Source organism: Lampris incognitus, chromosome 17 (assembly GCF_029633865.1).
Source record: "Lampris incognitus isolate fLamInc1 chromosome 17, fLamInc1.hap2, whole genome shotgun sequence".
Taxonomy (NCBI): domain Eukaryota; kingdom Metazoa; phylum Chordata; class Actinopteri; order Lampriformes; family Lampridae; genus Lampris; species Lampris incognitus.
In genome coordinates, this window is record NC_079227.1 from 9075619 (window position 1) to 9098344 (window position 22726).

The following is a 22726-nucleotide window of genomic DNA, read 5'->3' on the forward strand; positions in this document are numbered from 1 at the left end:
TTCTCTATACTTGTGGGGACTCCTCATAGACTACATTCATTCTCTAGCCCTTAACCGCCACAACATCATGCCTAAACTTAACCCTTACCCTTACCCTAACCATGACCTAATCCTAACCTTAACCCTTACCCTAACCATGACCTAATCCTAACCCTTACCCTTACCCTCACCATGGCCTAATCCTAACCCTAACCCTTACCCTCACCATGGCCTAATCCTAACCCTTACCCTTACCCTCACCATGGCCTAATCCTAACCCTAACCCTTACCCTCACCATGGCCTAATCCTAACCCTAACCCTAACCATGACCTAATCCTAACCTTAACCCTTACCCTAACCATGACCTAATCCTAACCTTAACCCTTACCCTAACCATGGCCTAACTTTAACCTTAACCCTTACCATGGCCTTATCCTAACCTTAACCCTTACCATGGCCTAACCTTAACCCTAACCATGGCCTAATCCTAACCTTAACCCTTACCCTAACCATGGCCTAATCCTAATTTTAACCCTTACCCTTACCATGGCCTAATCCCAATCCTAACCTTAACCCTTACCCTGGCCTAATCCTAACCTTAACCCTTACTCTAACCCTAACCATGGCCTAATCCTAATTTTAACCCTTACCCTAACCATGGCCTAATCCTAACCTTAACCCTTACCCTAACCATGGCCTAATCCTAACCTTAACCCTTACCCTAACAATGACCTATCCTAATCTCAACTCTACACCCGAATCCTAAACCTCAAATAGACCCTTTTTCCTTACGAGGACCCATAAAATGTCCCCATGAGGTAGGTAGTTTCAGGTTTTTCCTACCCTAATGGGGCCATCTGGTCCACCACATTGAGATACAAAAACAAGCATGCATGCACGCGCGCACACACACACACACAAAGACACAAAGACACAGTATTTATTTGTGTGTGTGGAAGATAAATAAAGGCCCAGGCCAGGGCTGTTTATCTTTTGTTCTACCCTGCTATGAGTGTGATCTGCTCGGCGTCAATCTGGAAAACACTCCTCTGTTACTACATCCTCATCCTGTCCCTCCACCCCACACACATTACTTCTCCCACTTTTAGTCGAGAGCAGGGAGGTGTGTGTGTGTGTGTGTGTGTGTGTGTGTGCACACGCGCCCGCCTGCAGTTTGTTTTGAGACTATGGCGGGGGGAAGGGCGGTGGGGAGGTTCTGAGTAGAAACAGAGCGACCAATGTTTCGTATTACACTTCACTGTCGGGAGAAGAAAAAAAAAACAGAGAAGAAGAGGAGGAGAAGGAGGAGGAATCCCGGGGGCTCCTTCTCTTCGGTAGCATTTAACTGGGACTTTATGGAGGCTGCAGCTTTGGAAAATGAAGATCTCCTGCGTGGTCTTGGCTCTGGTGACGAGGGCACTGTTCGGAGGTAGGAAAGCTGTGTTTCCCTTCCTATCAACAGATAACCGGGCTTGGTGGGATGGCTTGTAGGTTGCACTGCTAGAACTTTGTCAGTAAGAAGTTTTTTTTGGGGGGGGGGGGGGCGAAAAAGAACGCTGGTCAACGCATTGTGTGAAAACACACCGCGGTCTCCTGAAAAGAGATGCCTCGGTTGAAAGCGTTGCAACGGGGAGTCGAGCATGACGCTAAAGCGATAACGTGAGGTCCAGGGTGAGGCTGCAGGGCGTGATGGGAAGATGGGGCGTTCAGCACCATCAGGCATATTTACAGAGATGTAAGAGCTCCGCAACTCGGAACTGGTAGTTTCCCACCTCTCTGCTGGGAACCAAAGCTCGCCCAGCTGTAGTCGTGCTTATCTCGCAGGACATTTCGATGCCCTCCTGCCAGAATAAGGTAGATAATGTATATGTGGTACAAAAAAAAAAAAAAAAACAATGACAAAAACATACAGGAAAAAAACAAGTTTTCTGCTGAAAACCAAACATTTTAAATTGCAGTCGTACATAGTTTACAGTTATTTTGGTGAACCCCCGGTAAAAACAGGACATCTAATCTGAATATGGAGCGTGCAACGTAAAGTTGCAAAATCTTAAGGACCTTCTGGGAAACACAAGAAATTATTGCAAAACTCTCGAGCACGTTTTTTTCCCCCTTCTGTTGTGCAGAAGTTCTGGTTTTAACAACGTGCCGTGCCACAGGCGGCGGGCACATCAGTGTGTGTCAGCAATATGCTTACGTGCTGCAGAAAGTGGCCCCGGGTCGGGGGGGGGGGATAGATGTGGGTATATTGTCATGCAAAGCATTAGGCAATAAAAGTTTGTTCCTCAATATTCCTCCCACGTCGCGTGTCCACAGGCCAAACACAACACGGGCGTCAGCGTGAGAAGGGAGGAGGCCGTTTGGCCAACAATAAATCCACTGTAATTTATCGACCATATGGATGATGAATGTGATGCACAGCTTCACCTTTTGGACCAAAACCCTGGTCACACTACTGCTGTCTGTCATCCAACATCTTTTTTTCTCCTATGGACTCTGCTTTCAACCCTGTCGTATCTGCAGGGGCTAGAGTGAAGGGGGCTGGATGGGGGGTACATTCCTCCAAATGATATAGAGCACACCTCCTTATTTTGGGGAAAAAATAATTACTCCCTTCCCATCCCCGCCCTTTTCCTCCTCTTGAATGTTATTAAATTTAGCATCATCGGGTGTGCGGGTGGTGTAGCGGTCTATTTCGTTGCCTACCAACATGGGGATCGTCAGTTCGGATCCCCGTGTTACCTCTGGCTTGGTCGAGCATCCCTTCAGACACAATTGGCCATGTCTGCTGGTGGGAAGCTGGATGTGGGTATGCGTCCTAGTCGCTTCACTAGCGCCTCCTCTGGTCAGTCAGGGCGCCATTCGGGGGGGGGGGGACTAGGGGGAATAACGTGATCCTCCCACGCACTACATCCCCCTGGTGAAACTCCTCACTGTCGGGTGAAAAGAAGCAGCTGGTGACTCCACATGTATGGGAGGAGGCATGTGGTAGTCTGCAGCCCTCCACGGATCAGCAGAGGAGGAGGAGCAGAGACTGGGACGGCTGGGAAGAGTAGGGTAATTGGACAGGTACAATTAGGGAGTAAAAGACAGAAAAAAAAAATTAGTATCATCCATCCATCCATCCATTGTCCAAGCCGCTTATCCGAGTTCGGGTCGCAGGGATGCTGCAGCCTATCCCAGCAGTCATTGGGCGGCAGATGGGGAGACACCCTGGACAGGCCGCCAGGCCATCACATGTCCAAAATGTAGTATCATACACTGTGTATTATTAAGGGCTTTCTCAGTCTGCTCCCATCCAACATGAAAGACTGTGATCAGTGCTGACCCTCATCACTACACAAGCAGAGAAAATGGCCCAGGTTCTGTAGTGTCGGTGTTAGTTCCCTAAAATCACACACACAAGGACAAATGGTCTCCCCACCCCCAGTTTACCAGCTAGCTCTCTTTTGCTAATGTGAATGACATCAGGGCTGCTAAGTGTGCGTAACCGCGTTGTGTTTACAATTATTTTCAATTCGGTATTCTACTTACTTTGTGCGAATCCTGTTTCTCCATCTCCAGATTTGTGTAGGGCCATCAACGTCACCGTTACCCCCTCCCCTTTCACAGTGGCCCAGGAGGGCCAAAATGTCACGCTGTCCTGCGTCGTGTCCCAGCGGCGCCGCAACAGTGCCTTACCGGTGGTCAAATGGACCTTCCTGCCAGCCGGCGCCGGCCGGCCCCAGGACGAGCTCCTCATCGCGCGCGTCAACATGAGGAAGTCTCGTTTCTACGGCAACTACACCAAGAGCTTCCCGTGGCCCAAGCTGAAGCTGACGGTGGTGAAGCAGGGGAAGATTTTCGACCTGCTGATTCTGAACGTGTCAGAGGAGGACCAGGGTCTCTACATGTGCCGGGTGCAGGAGTTCAAAAAGCATCAGGACCGCTGGAAGGCCACCACCAACGGCACCGCCACTACCGAGCTGAGAGGTGAGCTTTTTTGTGCCAAGCACCTCGTGAACATGACTTGTAACTCACTCACAAACTGGCATTTCGTCTCATGTTGGGGCTGTACCATTTATGTAGATCCGTGGGGGGGGGGTGGGGGTTGCACTCTCTCCAAAAATGTTGGTGAGTGAGCACATTTAACAATATAAAACGTTGTAAGATGTTGAAAAGTTTTCGATTAACATCACAATCGTCATTGGTAGGAAAACTGGCAAACTATCTTTTATCTGCACGTCCATCTCTTAGCCTCCCCTTCATATTCTATCACTTGGTATTGCCCACGCAGTTTCATTCGAGGCAGGATTGAACAGAAGCGCCACCGACAGAGATGCAAGTAAGCTGTTCTCCATCACCTTTAGCCTCTGCTCAAACAAATCAACCTTCTGATGGAAGTTTCTAGGTGTTTCTGACATGTCAACTTGGTCAGTATGGGTTGCTGGTTCGCTAAAAAAACGACTCAGACTGGTTCAGCACAGTGAGCAGCACGGCGGCCCAGTGGTTAGCACTGTTGCCTCACCGCAAGAAGGTCCTGGGTTCGAACCCCAGGCCGTCCCAGGTCCTTTCTGTGTGGAGTTTGCATGTTCTCCCCGTGTCTGCGTGGGTTTCCTCCCACCATCAAAAAGACATGCATGTCAGGGTTAATACTCCTGCCTGTGCCCCCGAGCAAGGCAATGGAAAGAAGAACTGGAGTCGGTCTTTGGGCGCTGCACGGCGGCTGCCCACTGCTCCTAGCTACAGCGTGTGTTGGGATGGGTGAAAAGCAGAGGATGAATTTCCCCACAGGGATTGATTAAGTTCATCTTATCATTTCAGCTCTGCAGAACCACTGCAGTCAGTGTTAAGTCTCCAATCAGGATATGATGTAGCGTAAGCTAGTCAATGTGCAGTCAATACCATGCCCACTTAAGACAATGATCCTGTATCATTCTGGTCACAATAAAGTCACACAACAGTTGTGCTTGGCATGTGCTCTTTATACAGTCTTTTTTGTGATTTTGATATACTTTATTGATCCCTGTAGGGAAATTGAGCTCCACATTTAACCCATCTTAGCTGTGTAGCTAGGAGCAGTGGGCAGCCATTGTGCGGCACCCAGGGACCAACTCAAGTTCGTCTTGCCATGCCTCGGTCAGGGGGCACAGACAGGAGTATTAACCCTAACATGCATGTCTTTTTGATGGTGGGGGAAACCGCGAGCACCCGGAGAAAACCCACCGCAGACACGGGGAGAACATGCAAACTCCACACAGAGGATGACCTGGGATGACCACCAAGGTGGGCCACCCCCCGGGGTTCGAACCCAGGACCTTTTTGCTGTGAGGCGACAGCTTTAACCGCTGCGCCACCACCTAACCTCCAGCGCAAATATCCATTCGTGAGGACAGCAAAATACAGTACAGTCAGTGTGTCTTACAAGGTGCCTTGCCAAAGAGAATCTCAGACGTTGTTTTAAAGGGAAGAGCACATCCCATTTGCCTCCATGATGAATGACACACATCTTGGAAGTCCGCCCACTTTCACACAGTACCATAATGCCACTGCCTCACACCGTCACATCAAAGCGGCCATTAATTGCCGCTTAGAAATGTGGTGGTCCTGGTTTGTGCAAACCTTACAAACGCAAGCATGTGTAAAGAGATTACTGCAAGCCAACATAGTGAGGTGACGGAGGGAATACTACAATTAAAGCGCCCCCACTCAGCAGACCACCCGCAATGCCGCTTGTAAAAGACTCAGACTTTTGTGCCCTCCCCCTGTGTTAACCCTTCTGTTGTGTTAGTTTCATTTTGATTCATTTTGTGTTCCTGGTCCAAAATGGCCGCCCCATTACAGCTGATTTAAATCCATAATAATACATATATTATCACCTAATGTTGTTTTAGATCTAAATATCAACTTAAGCTCTTGTGAACGTTACAGGTTTTGAACTTCTACTTGTTATTTATGGCCTGTCGGCTTCACTGATCTGAGCTAACACAACTCGTTTTTGAGTAAAAAAGCAGACTACATGGATTATTTTGACTATAAAAACTACTCAGATGAATCAAGAGTTTAACAAGGACATCTGATTTGAAACCATTGCAAATTTTTAAATAGCAGCACAAAATAGCATCTGTTGTGTTCTCGGTCAAAACTGAACGGTATGATTTTATTAACAAAGAATGGACATGGGCCCAAAACTACACATGAAAACGTTACCGTATTACAAAATAAATGTGTGAACACATTAGAGAACAACAGTAACAACAACAGCATTACTAACAATAACAAAAAGATCGAAATGTTCACAATCTGTCAGTCAACGGTGGTTACAGTTTGTGTGTTCTTGTGCACATGTTGGACAATACGTGGTGGTTGTTGCATGTGCCTTCCAAACATATGCACTGCATTTATGGCACATCATGTTCATTTTGACATCTCTCGGTGCACAGTTTGCACCACTTCCTTTTGTTTTTCCCGTCTCTGGCAACCGTAGGCTCTTGCTTCTGGCGCTTGTATATCTCTCACCAATCCAGCAGAGGATGGTGTTCGAAGGTGTTGGCGCCTTTGAATGAGGGGTACCGCCATGGCTTTCCCCAACTCTTCTAGGAGTAGCCTCATCTTGATAAATGTTCCTTGCTTCCGGCCGGGATTTACCTCCATCCACACCACAAACACGTTGCAGGCCGACACATCTTAGAGGAAACATGACCCCTGTACTTGGCAGTGAGTACGGCAGGAGGCAACTCAGGCTTGTTCCTTCGGACCGTCCCCACCATGGTCATTTGTTTTGAAGCAGCTCCTGACCAAGAGCATATGAGCTGAAGAAATTGTCATATGATATGTTGTGCCCCTGGAGACCTGCAGTCATTTCGGGTACCACCCACTTCACCTGGTTCTTTTCGGGAACACCGTCAGCAGGTTTCCCGGTGTAAACATGCATGTTCCAGGCATGACTTGTCCTGGCATCTTTAATCTATACTTGGGTTATAGATGAGTGGCAGGCGCTCCACCCACTTGTGCCAAACCTCTCTGATTGTTCCCAGCTTGTCTTGTTGACGGCGGCCTGGTCTTGCATCACGGTTGTCGAAGTGAATCACCCGTGACAACACGTGAAATGTCCGGAGTGACATAGTGGCACGAAAAAATTGCCCGACCAGACTCTGCATCCCATAAACTGATGGTAGATTCATTTCTGGCTCTGTACACACCAGACAAAATCAAGAGACCCACGTATGCTTGGACCTCTGTCCGGTCTGCCTCCTTGGTTATGTTTATCAGTATCGTTTCAATTGACTCTGTCAGGAACAGTTCCAAGCAGGATTTTATGTCATCAACCTGGGATATGGTGTATCTCCTTGGCCCTGGGGTCATCCTGATAACATGGGGGGGGGGGGGGTGGCCAGACGTATATATACCAGAGCAAATGTAAAACATGAGCTTGCAGATTCATCTGGTTCCCGGGCTAGTCTAGGGCTGGGCAACAATTCAGTATCATCATTTATCGTCTTTTAGTACAGTTGCATGGACTGAAATTTAGATATTGTCCAACTGGATATTGTGATGTACAATTTTTCTAAATTAATGATATTGATAAACTGTTATTTCTCTTAAAATGAGATCTGAAACAATCGAAGGGGTATTATTTGAAGGCTAGTTTTGGTTTGCCATCGTATTTTAAATGACCAAACAGTTCAATGTGACGACCCTCGATTGGATTTTTAAATACGTTATTCTTGCACACTTAAGAAGATATCATGACATACAGCAACACTATGTAAAACTCGTTATGATTATCATGATGACAGTTTCCATATGATCCAGTACTATTTCCCACTTAAAGTTACATTTGTTATGGGAGCAGCATATAAAATGCTAGCAGTCACAAAACAGCGGCGCTCTGGTAACCATTATGGAGGCAGAGCTCTTCCTACAACAGCAGCTTTAGCCTGCAGTATAATGGGAGTCTGGTAGTGGAGGGTGGAGACGTAACCTTTTCTACAAACACGCAGAAGTAATGAGAAAAGTTCTTGCGATAATACCGGGCTCACAGATAGCACACAGACACCAGTTTGCCCGAGTGGAATACCTCAGTGGCCGACAGTAGAATTATGTGGTTGCACTGGGTTAGACTGGGCAACTCCCTGCTGTGAACATGTGTCACTTGGTGGTGCATGAAGCTGGTGCTGGCGAAGAAAAAAAAAGGAAATAAAACTACAAATCTGCAAGCTGAAACCGATTTCTATGGGCTTGTAAGAATGGTAGAGAAGACTTGAATAGTGCACAACAATTCACCAGTAGTCAAGATCGCAAAAGATGTAATAGCACCGATGGCTCTCCCATTGATAGCACGAACTAGGGCTGCACGATATATCGCTTCAGCATCGTCATCGCGATGTGCACATGTAGAATAGCCACACTGCAGGACGTGTGATTTGAAGTAAGGCAAATGAACTCAACACTTCATGACGCAACTTTTTGCTTGATACAAAAAGAAAACTTAGACGGTTCTCATTTTCCATGACTAATCTACAAGTCTGTCCGATATAGCAACATAATTTACTCCGATTTTGCTCCATTTGGACAAATGACACATCGATGTGGTCATCTGCTTCTTGGCTAGAGATGCCTAGATTGCAGTTCTTCCCACGGATCGGGCAGGCTGAGTCATAAAAATTAACATTTTGAGTAACAGTGGATGTGTTGTGGGTGGGTGAACTAATACATCATTAATGAGGAAAATATTAATTACATCCTCTGAAATGGGGGCATAATTCAAGCTTTGTTTTTCATCAGGCACGAATTAGCAGACTAGACGCATTGCACCAACTGCGGCGTCCATTTGCCTTAAAAAGCAATGGAGACAAAAAAAGAACTGAGAGAAAGTTAAAAAAGGAGAATTAAAAATAAACAAAAAGAAGGACAGAACATTTCCGCGTGGGAGTGATTTGGTGAAATACTCAACCGTGACATGTTAAGTGTTGGGTACGTCATAAGCAACAGCTGCGATGTGCTGTATGTATGTGACAGCCACAAAACTGGTACCTCAAACACGGTGTAATATGCTACCATATCACTACGCTTACGCATCTCCCACTGAGACATAATGGTAATGTGGGAGTGGGTATGGGTCTCTAAGTTGGAAAAAAATCATACGTTCGGGTGGGTGGTGGTTGGATGATTTATGTGTACATGCGGATTCGGATGATGTCAGAACCGGTCTGTACATCATCTGTCTGACTTCATCTCCTCCTCTTCCCGGTACGAATGGCGAAAAAAGCCACCGCTCACTTTTCACAACTTCCCAACAACTCCCCTACAAAATCACCCCAATCATTCCAGAATGATAAATTCTTTCCAAACAGAGCTATTCAAGTCATCTGGTGACTATTCCTGTGTTTTTTTCATATTGCAATATATATCGCAGGGGGAAAAAATATCGCAACGTGAGTTTTTCCAATATCGTGCAGCCTTAGCAGCAACACAGCAGTTCCTTTTTAGGGAAAACGTAGTAGACCGGTCGGTCTCTCAGACCTGACCCGGATAACCAACATGAAGCAGCAACATCAGCATCGGGATCAGAATCAGACAAAGGTTCAGCTCTTATTTGCCAAATAAGTTTGCACATGCAAGGAATTCAGCTTGGGAGATGGTGAAACCACAGAAGAGGGAGGAATTTATTTGTTCCCCCAACAACGTTGGATGTGTCTTAAAATACAGCTGCCACAACAGCATTCAGGATCAGAATCAGGATCAGATTCTGATTCGAAAGGTAGCAGAAGCACTAAAGCAGGAGAGGAGCGAGTGTCCTGCAGCGGCGGCTTCTCTGACCAGAACTGGATGATCTCATTCGTTTTGCCGGAGTGGGAGCGAAGGACGGCCCTGGGAGGGATGATATGGTCGTCCAAACACAAGCACGGCGATAAAGTAGACCCTCCATCGTGATAAATGAATCCTTCGACAGAGTAGGTGTTGGAGAAAGAGCGAGGGGAGTGTTGTTTTTAATGCATGTCCCTGGCACATGAGAACGTTGTTTAGCACAGTGGAATGAAGGACACACATCCAGCGGGACCAGATTATGCAAAGAAATCCCTCTGTTTTCATGAAACGGCGAACTGAATCTAAGAAGTAAACACGTTTGCTTTAATAACGACACACTAAATTGTGTCACATACGAGTCTGCAATAACCCAATATAGATTACCGCGTCCAAAGAACGATTCCCTGGCAGCGCTTCATCCCCCACGTGAATCCGAGGCTGATTTACCCTCCATTAGTCTCTCGTTGCACTTTCAGACATTGCTCACCACATTTTCCATGGAAGCATTCCTGCAGTTTTGTGACATTCGGGGCATCTGCGGCCAAGTCTGGGCCCAGGCAGACATACAGTCCCCACTGAACACTGTTGACATTGGCCGTGACCTGGAGTTTCCCTCCCAAAAGTAGAACACAAATACACCCCAAACAGAAATAGACGGGGAGTTACGCGTTGGTTTGCAGCAGGTATCGACTGAGAGGTGGGCGGGAGGAAAACAGCGTCGAGAATTACACAAAGTTAAAAGACTGGGAGCACCTTTAATGCAAAGTGTGATCGATTAGTGAAGCTCCGTCAGCGCAAAATAAAAAGCCGATAAGGACGCCAACAACGAGCACGGGGCAAATGAAAACATGCAGAGCGACGCGTCTCAAACTTGGCAATCGGGCGGATGCTGCTTTTAATTTGCACTTACTGAGAGTCATTAAAAGTTCACAGTTTGCTTCCAATCTTTTCATTTTGTTTTGTTTTTTTAAAGATTTTTTTTTTTTGCCAATTATGATGCAATGCAACATGAATTGTGAATCGACTTGATTTATTTTTTCTAATTTTTTTCGGTGGGGGGTGGGGTTAAAGGTTACGAGACTAGAACTGGTTGTGCTTGAAGCGTCACAGGGGTGGGTGCATTAAATCAGATTCCCAACAAGTTCTGATCTGAAAAAGGATCATTTTTTTTCTAATGTCTACGTTGATTTGTAGGCCTGTTCAACACCAGAATACGACCAACGACTGCGTGCGGTTCAGAAAATGCAGCACTCGGTATTACTTATAGCCCTGTGACGGCCTGGCAGCCTGTCCAGGGTGTCTCCCCGCCTGCTCCCCAGCGACTGCTGGGATAGGCTCCAGCATCCCCGCGACCCTGAGAGCAGGGTAAGCGGTTCGGATAATGGATGGACAGTATTACTTACGACTACTGGTGCAGCCCTTCTTTGCAACCAGCCAGCGACAGCTGAAATTCCTTCAAGGTGTAAATCAGACAGACCAAATGAACCTGCCAGGGGCCACCAGCTGACTAGTGGCTTCCTCTCTGAGAGCATTTCTGATCCATTTAAGTTCTTGAGGCTAATAACATCTGATACTTTTGCATTCACTTGCCTAAATCTTTATTGGCTAGTATAACAGACAGACTAAAACTACATTACACAGAAGAACTGCACAATATGTGTCGACAGGACCACTGAGAAGTAGCATTTCCTCCCGATTTCCAAGCTAACCGTCGACAACGGACTGTGATATATATACGTAAATCAAACATCTGAGGGAAGGGCTTGAAATAGCCCACCGGACCTTTACCGTCCCTACTTTGGATGAGGGACACGGGATGACCAAGAGCATGTTTGTGCTGATGTACGCGTGCGCGCTCGCTGTTTGTCCGACATAAAACTAAGGGCATTCCTGCAGTGCCGGGACGTTAAGGCGACCAGGTGTTTCCATGAACACAGACACATACACACGTTAAACTTCTGTGTACACATAAAAGGTCAAAGGGTTTTGTGGAGCAAACCGAGGGCAGAATGTGCTGAACAAATCTTTCTCTAACTCGTAGGTATTTGTATGACGTGTGGGCAGCCGGGAGCTGTGGAAAATGGTTTTAAGAGGTATGTTGGTAGCGAACGGATGCGGTGACGTTTTAAGTATAGAACTAACAAGGCTCTCCGAGCGCTGCGTAGGCACAGCTATAAGGGGAAGTGTAAAAGAGAGAAATGTAGTGGTTATGGGGGTCCCAGCAGGTTTTTTTTTTATATATGGGGCCCCGTAAGGTCCCAAGGAGGCAGGGGAAAAGAATGAGAAGCATAAATCTCCATGAACTGGCTGTGAGAGATATTAGGACACCTGACCAAGATGAAACCGTCTTCACACCAGAGATAGCTGGCATTTTGATTTTCAAGCAATCCCAGTCAGTCCGGGGATTTGAGCTGAGAATAGAGTGACCAGCCCTTTTTCCACCGCCCTGGTGCCGGTGCCTAATCTAGAACCGGTTCCACACTTTTCCACCGAAAAAAGACTGGTGCCGGTGCTGAAATACCGGCATCGTTCTGGTGGAAAAGAGGCACAACTGCAAACAGTTCAACTGCAGGACAGACAGTAAGATTTTGCAGGACAATGTGGAAGTGATGATAATGTCCACTCCTTACAGGTCGCCAATGTGAAATGGTATAAAACCTTGATATAGTGCATTCTGCTTAATACGACAGACACATTCTCATCCTGCCTGCAGTTGCACACTTGCCTATGATAGTGCATGAAAGTCTGCAATGTGCTTGAGTAACAGGTTAGAAAATAGATTGCTATTGGCATGACTAGGGGTAAATAATGAGCGTGGTCTTCAGCATGTAACGTATTAATTCATGACCACTTAAACTGCGATACGACAGAATTTAGTCGTCCAGAGATTCAGAATTAGACCTGATCACTTCATGTTTAAACTGAGAAACGAGTAATTTTGTTATTTCGCAAAATCAAAATGCGAGTTGTGTCCTCGGTAAGTGGGACACGGAGTCAGGATGCTGTGCAGCACCACACGAACCGGTGGCCCCATGATTCACCTCTTAGCGATTCGCGTCTCTGCGAGCCGGGTTATGCGCTGCTGCTCCCCAAGAGACAGGATGAAGGAAACTCAACTTTCAGACAACTTCAGATTTCCCAACTAGCACCTGTTCAACGTTGCAGCTGAAAGGGAAAGAGAGGAAATATTCCGTGAAAACGGAGCACGAGGGGAGGGGGAAAAGCAGATGATGACGTGTTTAGAGAGAAAGAAAAAAAATATTGTGCAGAAAAAAGAAAAAGTCCAAATAAGGAACCCATCTCAGCATAACAATGAGCAACAGTGTGTACTGATGCAAACTGAGAGACTGACGTGCAAAGAATACAGGAAGCAAAACTGTTGATTATGCAAAGCTTTGTGATGGCACACAGTATCACCATGCAACGCTGTTCCTCAAATTCATGTAAATTAGGATGCAGGCCACCGCCGGTTCCAGTAAATGGTGGCAACACAGAAGATTAGTATTCATCCGCTCGCCCATGCATCACTGACGTTTACAGTGTTGGGTCTGTCGGGGGGGGGCATAAAAATGGCACAAGTGACCGAGTCCGAGGACATTTAAATGCAATTCTTTAGCTTCAATGAACAAGAGGCGGTCTGTGTGACTCTTTCCACTGCCGCCCCGCGCACTGCGCTCGCCCATTCAAACCAAGTTATCAGAGAATGACATTTTCCGGGAGGATATAAAGGCAGTTTTATGGCGGATAGCGTGGCAGATTTATCCCCTTTCGGATTGTTCCAGCGTGTGCAGCCGCCCTCCTGATAGGGAGCTGAAAGAACTGAAATTTAAGACATAAAATACAAGATGAAACAAGCCTCGCCTCCTTTACCTGTTATTTTATTTGAATTTATCCCTAAATACAGACAGCCAGGGGAGGCACTGGTCAGGCTTCCTGTTACAGGGAGACCACCGGTTGCACCTTAGAGGAACAGTAGCCTGCCTGCCAAATGTTGAAGTACGCTGGGTATCACTTTACAATGAAACACACGGTATAAGTGGTTACTAATTACTTTATTAATGACTGATTACTCATTTATTCATGTATCATAAATCTGTAATAAGATGTTATCCTACATTAAAAAAATACTTTTTGGGTTGCCAGGTTGGAAGCCCGCATTTTTTTTGGGGGGGGGGGATTTTCCCCAATTATATCTGGCCAATTACCCCACTCTTCCGAGCCGTCCCAGTCTCTGCTACACCCCCTCTGCTGATCCAGGGAGGGCTGCAGACTACCACATGCCTCCTCCGATACATGTGGAGTCGCCAGCCGCTTCTTTTCACCTGACAGTGAGGAGTTTCACCAGGGGGACGTAGCGCGTGGGAGGATCACGCTATTACCTCCCAGTTCCCCCTCCCCCCTGAACAGACACCCTGACCGACCGGAGGAGGCGCTAGAGCGGGGACCGGGACACATACCCACATATGGCTTCCCACCCACAGACACGGCCAATTGTGTCTGCAGGGACGCCCGACCAAGCCGGAGGTAACACGGGGATTGGAACCGGCGAGCCCCTGTGTTGGTAGGCAACAGAATAGACCACTACGCTACCTGGATGCCCCGGAAGCCCACATTTTATCAGTAAGAGAGGGTCTCCATAGACACTCTCTCAAAAACCATGTTACCGGAAGGACCGGAAATCAGATTTTCATGCAGTAGCGACAACAACAGTTACAGTGGCGAAGGCTCATTTATGCTCCCTTTACATACGAAAATAAATACGTCCATTTCAAACGATGTAACCGTCACTGCCCATACACTTCCATGGATCCTTACTGTTGGCATGTAATGGGATGTAATGCGATGTGCTGGCATGTAATGTCAGCAGCAATGTGGACGTTATACTGCGTTGTACTGGACCGTTGTGGTGCAGAGGGAGCTGAGCCGGAAGACAAAGCTCTCAATTTACCAGTCAATCTTCATTCCAACCCTCACCTATGGTCATAATGCTAATATCCTTGATGATCCTCTCTAGAAAGTTTATAACAGCTTAGATGAAAATGCATCTGTACTATGCCTCTGCAGTACAGGCTGCAGAATTTACATGCTAACTAAAATAGTTCAAAGCCAAAGCTTGCATTTATTTATTTACTTCTGTACTTTTGTCTATTCTACATATGTGTGCATGAGATAGCCAATGTTTCCAAACAGCGATATGTAAGTCACATGTGGTCAGTTTAGATTCAGTGGTTTCACAGATGGGAACTGGCTCCAAAGGTAACTTCCCATGAGAGAAGAGAGTTTTTTCAATCATCTGAGAGCTCGGCGGGCTCTACAGCAAAGCCCGTCATGCAAAAATCTGGACACCGACTCAGGCAGACAGCTGAAAACAGGTGATGACATGAAGTGTCTTTCTTCAGAAGTCTCGTAAAAGACATAGAAGTCTTGTAAAAGCTCTCAGACGTTCATTTATAAGTTGTTGGAGGGTTGGAGTCTCACATTGGAGAAGGGGTGTGAAGGGAGGGTTGATGTGTTAACAAGGACTATAGTGAGATAGAAATATACCAAGTATATATGCAACTGACACTTCTATATTGTGCGGCAGGTACAAATTCTGTACAGTAGCGTAGCACATTTGTGGACATGACCTCCACTTCTTATTGAGAAAGAAAAGAAGACTGCTGATTCCGCTACCGGTGTGAGAAAATGGTGGTGCAAATTCATGTCTGCAGCGGCCTCATCCAGTACCGCCCATGCAGTGTCTTTGTTGACGTCTGTGTTCGAGTTTGTCTTCGTTTGATGGCTGGGAGAGCCGGGGCTGGATCGGCTGAGGGAGCCTGGTCTGCTGCGTCCAGTGGGCCCAGGGACCACGGCCCCACCTGGAGCTGCACCCGAAAAGGAAACACCGAGGGCGGCCTGACAGGACGCGAAAGCAGGGCAGGCTAAGCTAACTGCTAGCCCATGCAGACCGGCAGTTCTGACAGTCATCCTGGCTGGCGTTCGCTCTCCTGGACAGTGATTTTTTTTGTTTTGTTTAGTTTAGATATATGTGTTAGTTTGGATATATGTGTTCTTGTAGTTTTTGGATATGTGTTTTTGTCTTTGTGTTGCACTGCTGTAAACAGATGTCTCATTTCATGTGCACAATTGCGTGAAATGAAATGACAGTGTTTTGATTCTGAACATTGTAGCTATGGTGTGACGATTCGAAACTAAGGTTAAACTGTCATAAATGAATTTCATCCTAATTTCATGTAGAAGAAGAATGTCCTTAGAGCTGTTCATTTTGACAAAATTGTACTGTTTTTAATCCCATTCTGAATAATGTAAACATTCTTGTTGGTAGCCACGACTGTGGTAAAACTGAGCGGAGTCTGGGCTTGACCAGAAAATGGACATTCAGCGTGATGAAGAAATGCAGTGCTAGTCAATGGGATGTAGCGTGTGTGGTGCATCCCATGGGTTTCTGCAGAGCATTTTTTGAAACCACAAGTTTGTGTTAACGCCTGTCGTCATCTTGTAAGATTTATGTAAATTTGGCCGACAAGGTGGAGCCTGGTTGGAGCCGAGGTTAGACTTGCTTCAGACACATGAGCAACCTGTCAATCACTCCGGAGAGAGACCTGTCAATCTGGGCAACCATGCCCGCAAACACACTGATCTTTATAGCCTTTTAGTCTCTGTTAATGGAACAAATTTCAAAATCCCTACCAAAACACACACTGGAAAAAGTGGAATTAGTTCATGAGAAGTTGCGGGGAAAACTAATGACTTTGTATTTCTGGAGAGAAAGTCAGGATTTTTTTTTCCAATTGACTTTCATATAACCAGAGTCTTTTTGGAGCCAGCGACTAGCAGCCAATAGAAAAACTGCGACTTAAAGCTGAGCTGCAGAGTTTTCCATGTAAATAAACGCTGATTTGTTTACATTTTTCCCTCGTGCAGACGTAGAGTATGACCTTAGACCCCGCCGACTTTGTTAAGAAAGTTGTTACCGTCCAAGATGCCCAGAAAATCTTAATTTATAATATTTAGAATGCTTTAATGTTGACATCAAAAGGCTCCAAATGTTTACATCCAGATTTCAGCGCAGACTCAAACTCCCGCAATGCTAGCATTTGTATTATGGTAGGGGGGCCCACTTTACTCATTTGTGCTACTAGTGGCCAAAAACTTCACAGATCATCTTTCAGGCACTTCTGCATCGGCTTCCTAAGTGAGCCATGGTGGCGGGTGCCGCTTGGGCTTGTCGCTGACTCTGCATGTGGGAGAGTCTCCAGACTAGCCTGCCTGTCGTCAGCTGCTAGCGGTTTGGAGTATGGTTGGATGACAGCTCAGTAGCTAGCGACCAACAGCCCAGCACGGGCAATAGAGTGTTAAGGCTGGTGTGGTTGGGTAGAGTGGGTGGAGAAGCGGGAGTGTGTGTGTGTTCAAGTATATGTGTGTACATGAGGCAAGGTGGGGTGCACAGAAAGTTCACAGAGAGTATATGGCAAACATATTTTAGCAGCCATTTGGAATTGTCATTACATACAGTAAGTGTGTATGCGTTCCCTCTTCCACCAAAACATTTTATTGCTCGAGTTCACGTCCTGGTCGTGCGGGCACGCCGCTGGCCTTATGGAGATTTAGGGTGTAAGGGTGGGCAATGTGTGAAAGCAGAAATTTATGCATACAGTAAATCTTTTGAGATTGATTCATGACGTTATGTTTGTTCATTCTGCATCCGACAAATGTTAAGATTCAATACACTGCAGTCCACGTTCAGTAACTTAGGGGGAGGGGAGCACAGAGAGGAGGAGTAAACCTCAGCTTGCCGTCCTTCTACAATTAGCTTTATTTAAACTCAACACAGCGTGTAATCAGGCGGCGGGAAAACCAGAGTGATGACTATGGACTTTACTTGTTTCCTTCCTCCCTCTCTCTCTCTCTAGTTCATGCTCTTCCAGCTGCCAAGGCCAAAGACAGCCTGTGGAGGTTGTTTGAAGGTGAGGCATCATATATTTTCATTTAGAGTGTGTGTGTGTGTGTGTGTGTGTGTGTGTGTTGGACACAGCCGTCCTTGGCTGGCAAAAACTGCCCTATCCACAGAAACAACAGTGCCTAAAATAGTCTCTCAAAACATGCACGTTTGTTTTATACTCCTGTGTAAATGACTGAGCAAAGCATTGCTTTGAGGCAAGTCTACTATCAACTAAATTGTGTGGTTGTGTGTGTTTGTGTGTGTGTGTGTGTGTGTGTGTGCTTTTCAGATCTGTACCTCTGCGCTGCCCTGATCTGCTCAGTGGGCCTCCTGTGCATGTGTATGTTTACGGTGACGGTGACCTGCCAGCACATACAGAGGAAGCAGAGGTTAAAAGGTGAGCGTCGCCATCAAGATCCCTATCTACTGACCTTTGACCTTCGACTATGACAGTTCCTCCCGCATACACATCGTCTCTCCTTTCGCCTCTCTCCTTCTGCTTCCCTCACCTTTTCTCTTTTCAGTCCAATCCAGCCTACACACGATGGCCTTTCCTGACAAATCCTAATCTAAATCTAAACAGTCTACTTTACTTCCGTGGGACGAGCTAACATCTGTTTTGAGTGAGGAAAGTCAAGTTGATTTCCTTCCTCTTCATCAACTTGTGTCACCATGTCTGATCAGGTCTCTGATCTTGTTTTGCATCTGCAGATAATTACTACTTGGTCAGAAGATCGCAGAACAGGTAAGCTTTGAAGATGAGAACTTGCTACTTCTTGTGCTCATTTTGGTTTCTTACCAAGGGAATCCGTTATGGATGAACACGAAACAAGAACAAATATGTTTCATATAAAAAAGAAATGTATCTTTAAGTTGAAGAATGTGTTTTAACTTTGAATTTAGGGAATCTGGGTAGTGTGGCGGTCTATTCCGTTGCCTACACACACGGAGATCGCCGGTTCGAATCCCCGTGTTACCTCCGGCTTGGTCGGGCGTCCCTACAGACACAATTGGCCGTGTCTGTGGGTGGGAAGCTGGATGTGGGTGTGTGTCCTGGTCGTTGCACTAGCGCCTCCTCTGGTGGCTCGGGGCGCCTGTTCGGGGGGAGGAGGGGAATAGTGTGATCTTCCCATGCGCTACGTCCCCCCGGCGAAACTCCTCACTGTCAGGTGAAAAGCAGCAGCTGGCGACTCCACATGTACCGGAGGAGGCATGTGGTAGTCTGCAGCCCTCCCCGGATCGGCAGAGGGGGTGGGGTAGCGACCGGGACGGTGCGGAAGAGTGGGGTAATTGGCCGGGTACAATTGGGGAGAAAAAAAAGGGGGGGGCTTTGAATTTATAACTGGGGTGATATCTGTATTCAGAACAATTAGCACAGCAGACAGCTTAATGAGTCGTTGTTATCCAATTTTTCCTTTGGCATCTTTTTAAAAATTCCCTTTGCATCAGTGAGGTCAGTTCAGTATGTGTCAGTTTAGTTCCTTCATTTGCAAAAAAAATGAGAAAAACAACGGCGTTTAAGAGTAAGTAAACACTCGTTTTTAGACTGAGGGTGGCATCTCGTCCCAGCTTCTCAGGTCTCTCCGCAGAGTTCAGTCTGGGGTGTCGTCGGGGTGTCGTCTTTCTACCCGCCTCATATTTTATTGGTCCAGCATGCTGGATCCCACATGTCGCCAACGTCACATGGCTCTCAACGGCTTTGACGCCCCCATAATGCAAAAATGCAAATATTTTTTCCCCCGGAGAGCAGCCATGTGATGAGTCTAATATATTTATTTATTTATATTTGGTTGAATTTATCATGAGGGTAATTAGCTCCATACAACAAATGTAGAAGGTTTACTAACCCCTTTAAAGGATAAATGTATGAATACTTATAATTGCACCATCATAACCTTGGGTGAACTGGTTCTACCCCAGCTCAGGAGAGACGGTCACCAGCGTGATTAGTGTATCTCCCGCCCTGTCTAAGAAGGACAGGAGGTACAGGAAGAAAAAGAGCAAAAAGCACCGCGAAGAGCAACCGCCAGAGATTCCACCCAAAGGTAAAACACGTCTCGCACAAGTGTGTATGCATCCATCAGGCTCAACAAACACACTGACAATCTGTTGGAAAATGTGGTTCATTTTCATTCTCCAGCGTGACCCTGTACCATTCCCCCTAAGGAGCCAAACTACCGTGTTGAGCAGCCAAACCACTAACGCACTTCACTAGTTATTAAGAGGAAGCTAAAGGAGTTAAAGGGAAGGTTTACAAGATGGTAGTGAGACCAGCTATGTTGTATGGTTTGGAGACAGTGGCACTGATGAAAAGACAGGAGGCGGAGCTGGAGGTGGCAGAGTTGAAGATGCTAAGATTTTCATTGGGAGAGATGAAGAAGAACAGGATCAGGAATTGTTATATTAGAGGGACAGCTCAGGTTGGACAGTTTGGAGACAAAGCAAGAGAGGCAAGATTGAGATGGTTTGGACATGTGTGGATGAGAGATGCTGGGTATACTGGGAGAAGGATGCTGAATATGGAGCTGCCAGGGAAGAGGAAAAGAGGAAGGCCAAAGAGGCCTGCATACAGCTGCTGTAGCGAATGCCAGCAGAATGCAGTACAGAGACGGCGATTCATAGTTCAGTCTTCTGCACGTCTTTTCAGCAGAGCTTCAGAGAGACACAGAAGACTGCCCGGCATTACGGCTGCTAATGAGGTTATCCCTGCAACATACAAGTAAATACGGACACGGGTTCGGAAAATTGCGAGTGTGTCCCTTTAAGCTGCATCTGGAAGGCTGTTTACTGACTCACGCTGTCATTCTTGAGGTTGCTTTGCTGTCTGATTCCGATCACAATACCTTGAGGAGGAAAGTGTGGGTACTGAAAAATGCCCTACACCGGCTCTAAGGCACGCAAACAACTGAACGACGGGAAGGGTCTGTTGTGTTTGTGGTTTCGACGAGGAGGCCTGGTTCTGGTTTTCGCAGACAATATGTTTGGGCCCCGGTCTCTCTGTGAAGCCACTGACTTTTATGATGTCCCTGCAGCTCCCATCGCAGACAAACTGCAGAAACCCATACTTCTGGAACCGCAGCCCAGGAACGTCGTGTTGGTGAGTACCGCCCAGGCCCCCTTCCCCTGACCAGCCCCTTTTATACGACCGGGCGCTTTAAGTCTAGCGATCTGATAACTGCCATACAGCATTACCAACTTCAATGCAATCACATTTATCCACATGTCAATCATTATAATGCATTATAATGCATGCTACGTCATTCATTATAATGCATTATAATGCATTATAATGCATGCTACTTAAAAGACAATATTTCAGACATCACATATCAATCAGTAAAGCATTGCAGAGAGCCCGTGTGATACAAGGACAGGGTATCCGTTGTCATGGTGATGATACTGTGACAGTAATCACACTGCAATAGCTGGACAGTAGACATTGGTCCTCACATTGCCTCAGATTCCCAAATTAGCCAACGTCTAATAACTTGAACACCATTTCAAATCTCACCCGGGCCTTATCGGCCCTCGTTACTCCTCTCCTCTCCTCTCCTCCATCACCCCCACCCCCACCTGCAGCCGAAGATAGCAGAGGAGAGTCTAACCTACGCCGAGCTGGAGCTGGTGAAGCACCCACCTGAATGCAAGTCCATGTACACGGGCACCGTGTACGCTCAGATACTGTTCGAAGAGAGGCAGCTGTGAGGGGGACACACACGCACCACTAATACCTGTGCCTTTATGTACAAAGTCTTTTCTATTTATAGTTGGTATTCATGTTTTGTACGCTGGTGATTCGTACGTGGTTTCCATTAAACCGAAAGTGTAAAGACGGAGCTGGGATGAAACTTTGGACTGTACATATGACTTTACATCCTCCCTCTCTACGCCTTCCCCGCCTTTCTCACGGTGCGTCGAATGTGTGCGTCTCTTTCGCCCGAGTTTCAGTCGTGTAGCCGTGTACCAAAACTGCCTCAACATCTGTTCTCACTCTGGCGTGTTTGTCACGGGGCAGTTCATAATGACCACAGCTGTACAGGGCTGCCATTAAGGGGCCGAGCAGCCCCGGCCTCTTCCAGGAGACAAGCCTCTGTTATCACACTGGTCCTTCTTTCATCTGCTGCCAACATCAACAGGCTGTTAGTATCACACACCCACACACACACACACACATTTATACCCCATGTGCTCACATATATATATAAACACGCATACATACAAAGGGTGTAGCCATTTGTATACACATGCATGGCAATTTTACCCAGAATGCATACACTACATGCAAAAAAAGTAAAACTACTTGGTGTTTGGCCTGTTTCACATCAGCATAACACTGCTGACCGCAAAAACCCGTAATTCTTCGGTCATTTTTAGAGTTTTCCCATGTGCCACGGCCGGTGTTGTATCCGAAACCATCACAGATATATCTTAGATAAGGTCTCCTGGCTCCCCGAACTTTCCGTGAATCCGAGTGTGAAAATGCTTTGGCCTCGTTTCGTTCCGCCTAACGACCCTGGATTCAGCCATGGAAAAGCAAAAGAGAGCTCTTTTCCCTCTCCGTCTCCTGCGCAGCAAACTCGAAACTCCAGACATAAAGGCACCATATCCCCCACCCACCCCCCAAACCTTCACTATCTCATGCGGACATGTCAGATGTGGCGGTTGTGGACGTCCCAAGATTTACTACATCCTGGATGAGCACACGTTGCACTTTGACCCCATCCCCGATACAAATTGTTCTGAGAAAGGAGAAAAAAAGCTTCAGAACTTCCAGCTGAAAATAATGGTCTAACTAGAAGGCCGAGTGTCAACATGTGTCATACTCAGCTCGACTATCTTTTAACGCATTTAAAGAAAAAAAAGGTACTTATGCAGTATTGGGGCAGGATTAATACATGAAGCGGTACTTCTACAATGTGGCTACCGCCTCTTTTTTTTTAACGGCTGAAACTGCAAGAGTGAGATGGTGCTTGGACAATAAGATTCTTTACTCTTAAAAAACAACAAAAAACACA

General features: G+C 46.5%; 1 protein-coding gene across 2 annotated transcripts; it reads left to right on the top strand.

Moving 5' to 3' along the window:
- The first annotated feature begins 1209 nt into the window (after window positions 1-1209).
- On the top strand, window positions 1210-22726 carry vstm4b (V-set and transmembrane domain containing 4b). 2 transcript variants are annotated; one of them, XR_008811818.1, is made up of 8 exons: window positions 1210-1409; window positions 3545-3952; window positions 17683-17736; window positions 18001-18108; window positions 18423-18456; window positions 19632-19756; window positions 19852-20808; window positions 21291-21372. XR_008811818.1 is itself a non-coding variant. In XM_056297069.1 (8 exons), the coding sequence occupies exons 1-8, from the start codon at window positions 1358-1360 to the stop codon at window positions 21414-21416; spliced, it is 972 nt and encodes a 323-aa protein (XP_056153044.1). In that variant the 5' UTR covers window positions 1218-1357; the 3' UTR covers window positions 21417-22726. The 2 variants fall into 2 exon arrangements, 1 of the variants encoding a protein (XP_056153044.1); XM_056297069.1 differs by having other exon boundaries at window positions 1218-1409; window positions 20744-20808; window positions 21291-22726.

Coding starts and splice junctions, on each gene's coding strand:
- vstm4b (XM_056297069.1), top strand. CDS start 1,358: ATGAAGATCTCCTGCGTGGTCTTGGCTCTGGTGACGAGGGCACTGTTC. Junction 1,410..3,544: donor GACGAGGGCACTGTTCGGAG/GTAGGAAAGCTG, acceptor CTCCATCTCCAG/ATTTGTGTAGGGCCATCAAC. Junction 18,109..18,422: donor GAGGAAGCAGAGGTTAAAAG/GTGAGCGTCGCC, acceptor TTGCATCTGCAG/ATAATTACTACTTGGTCAGA.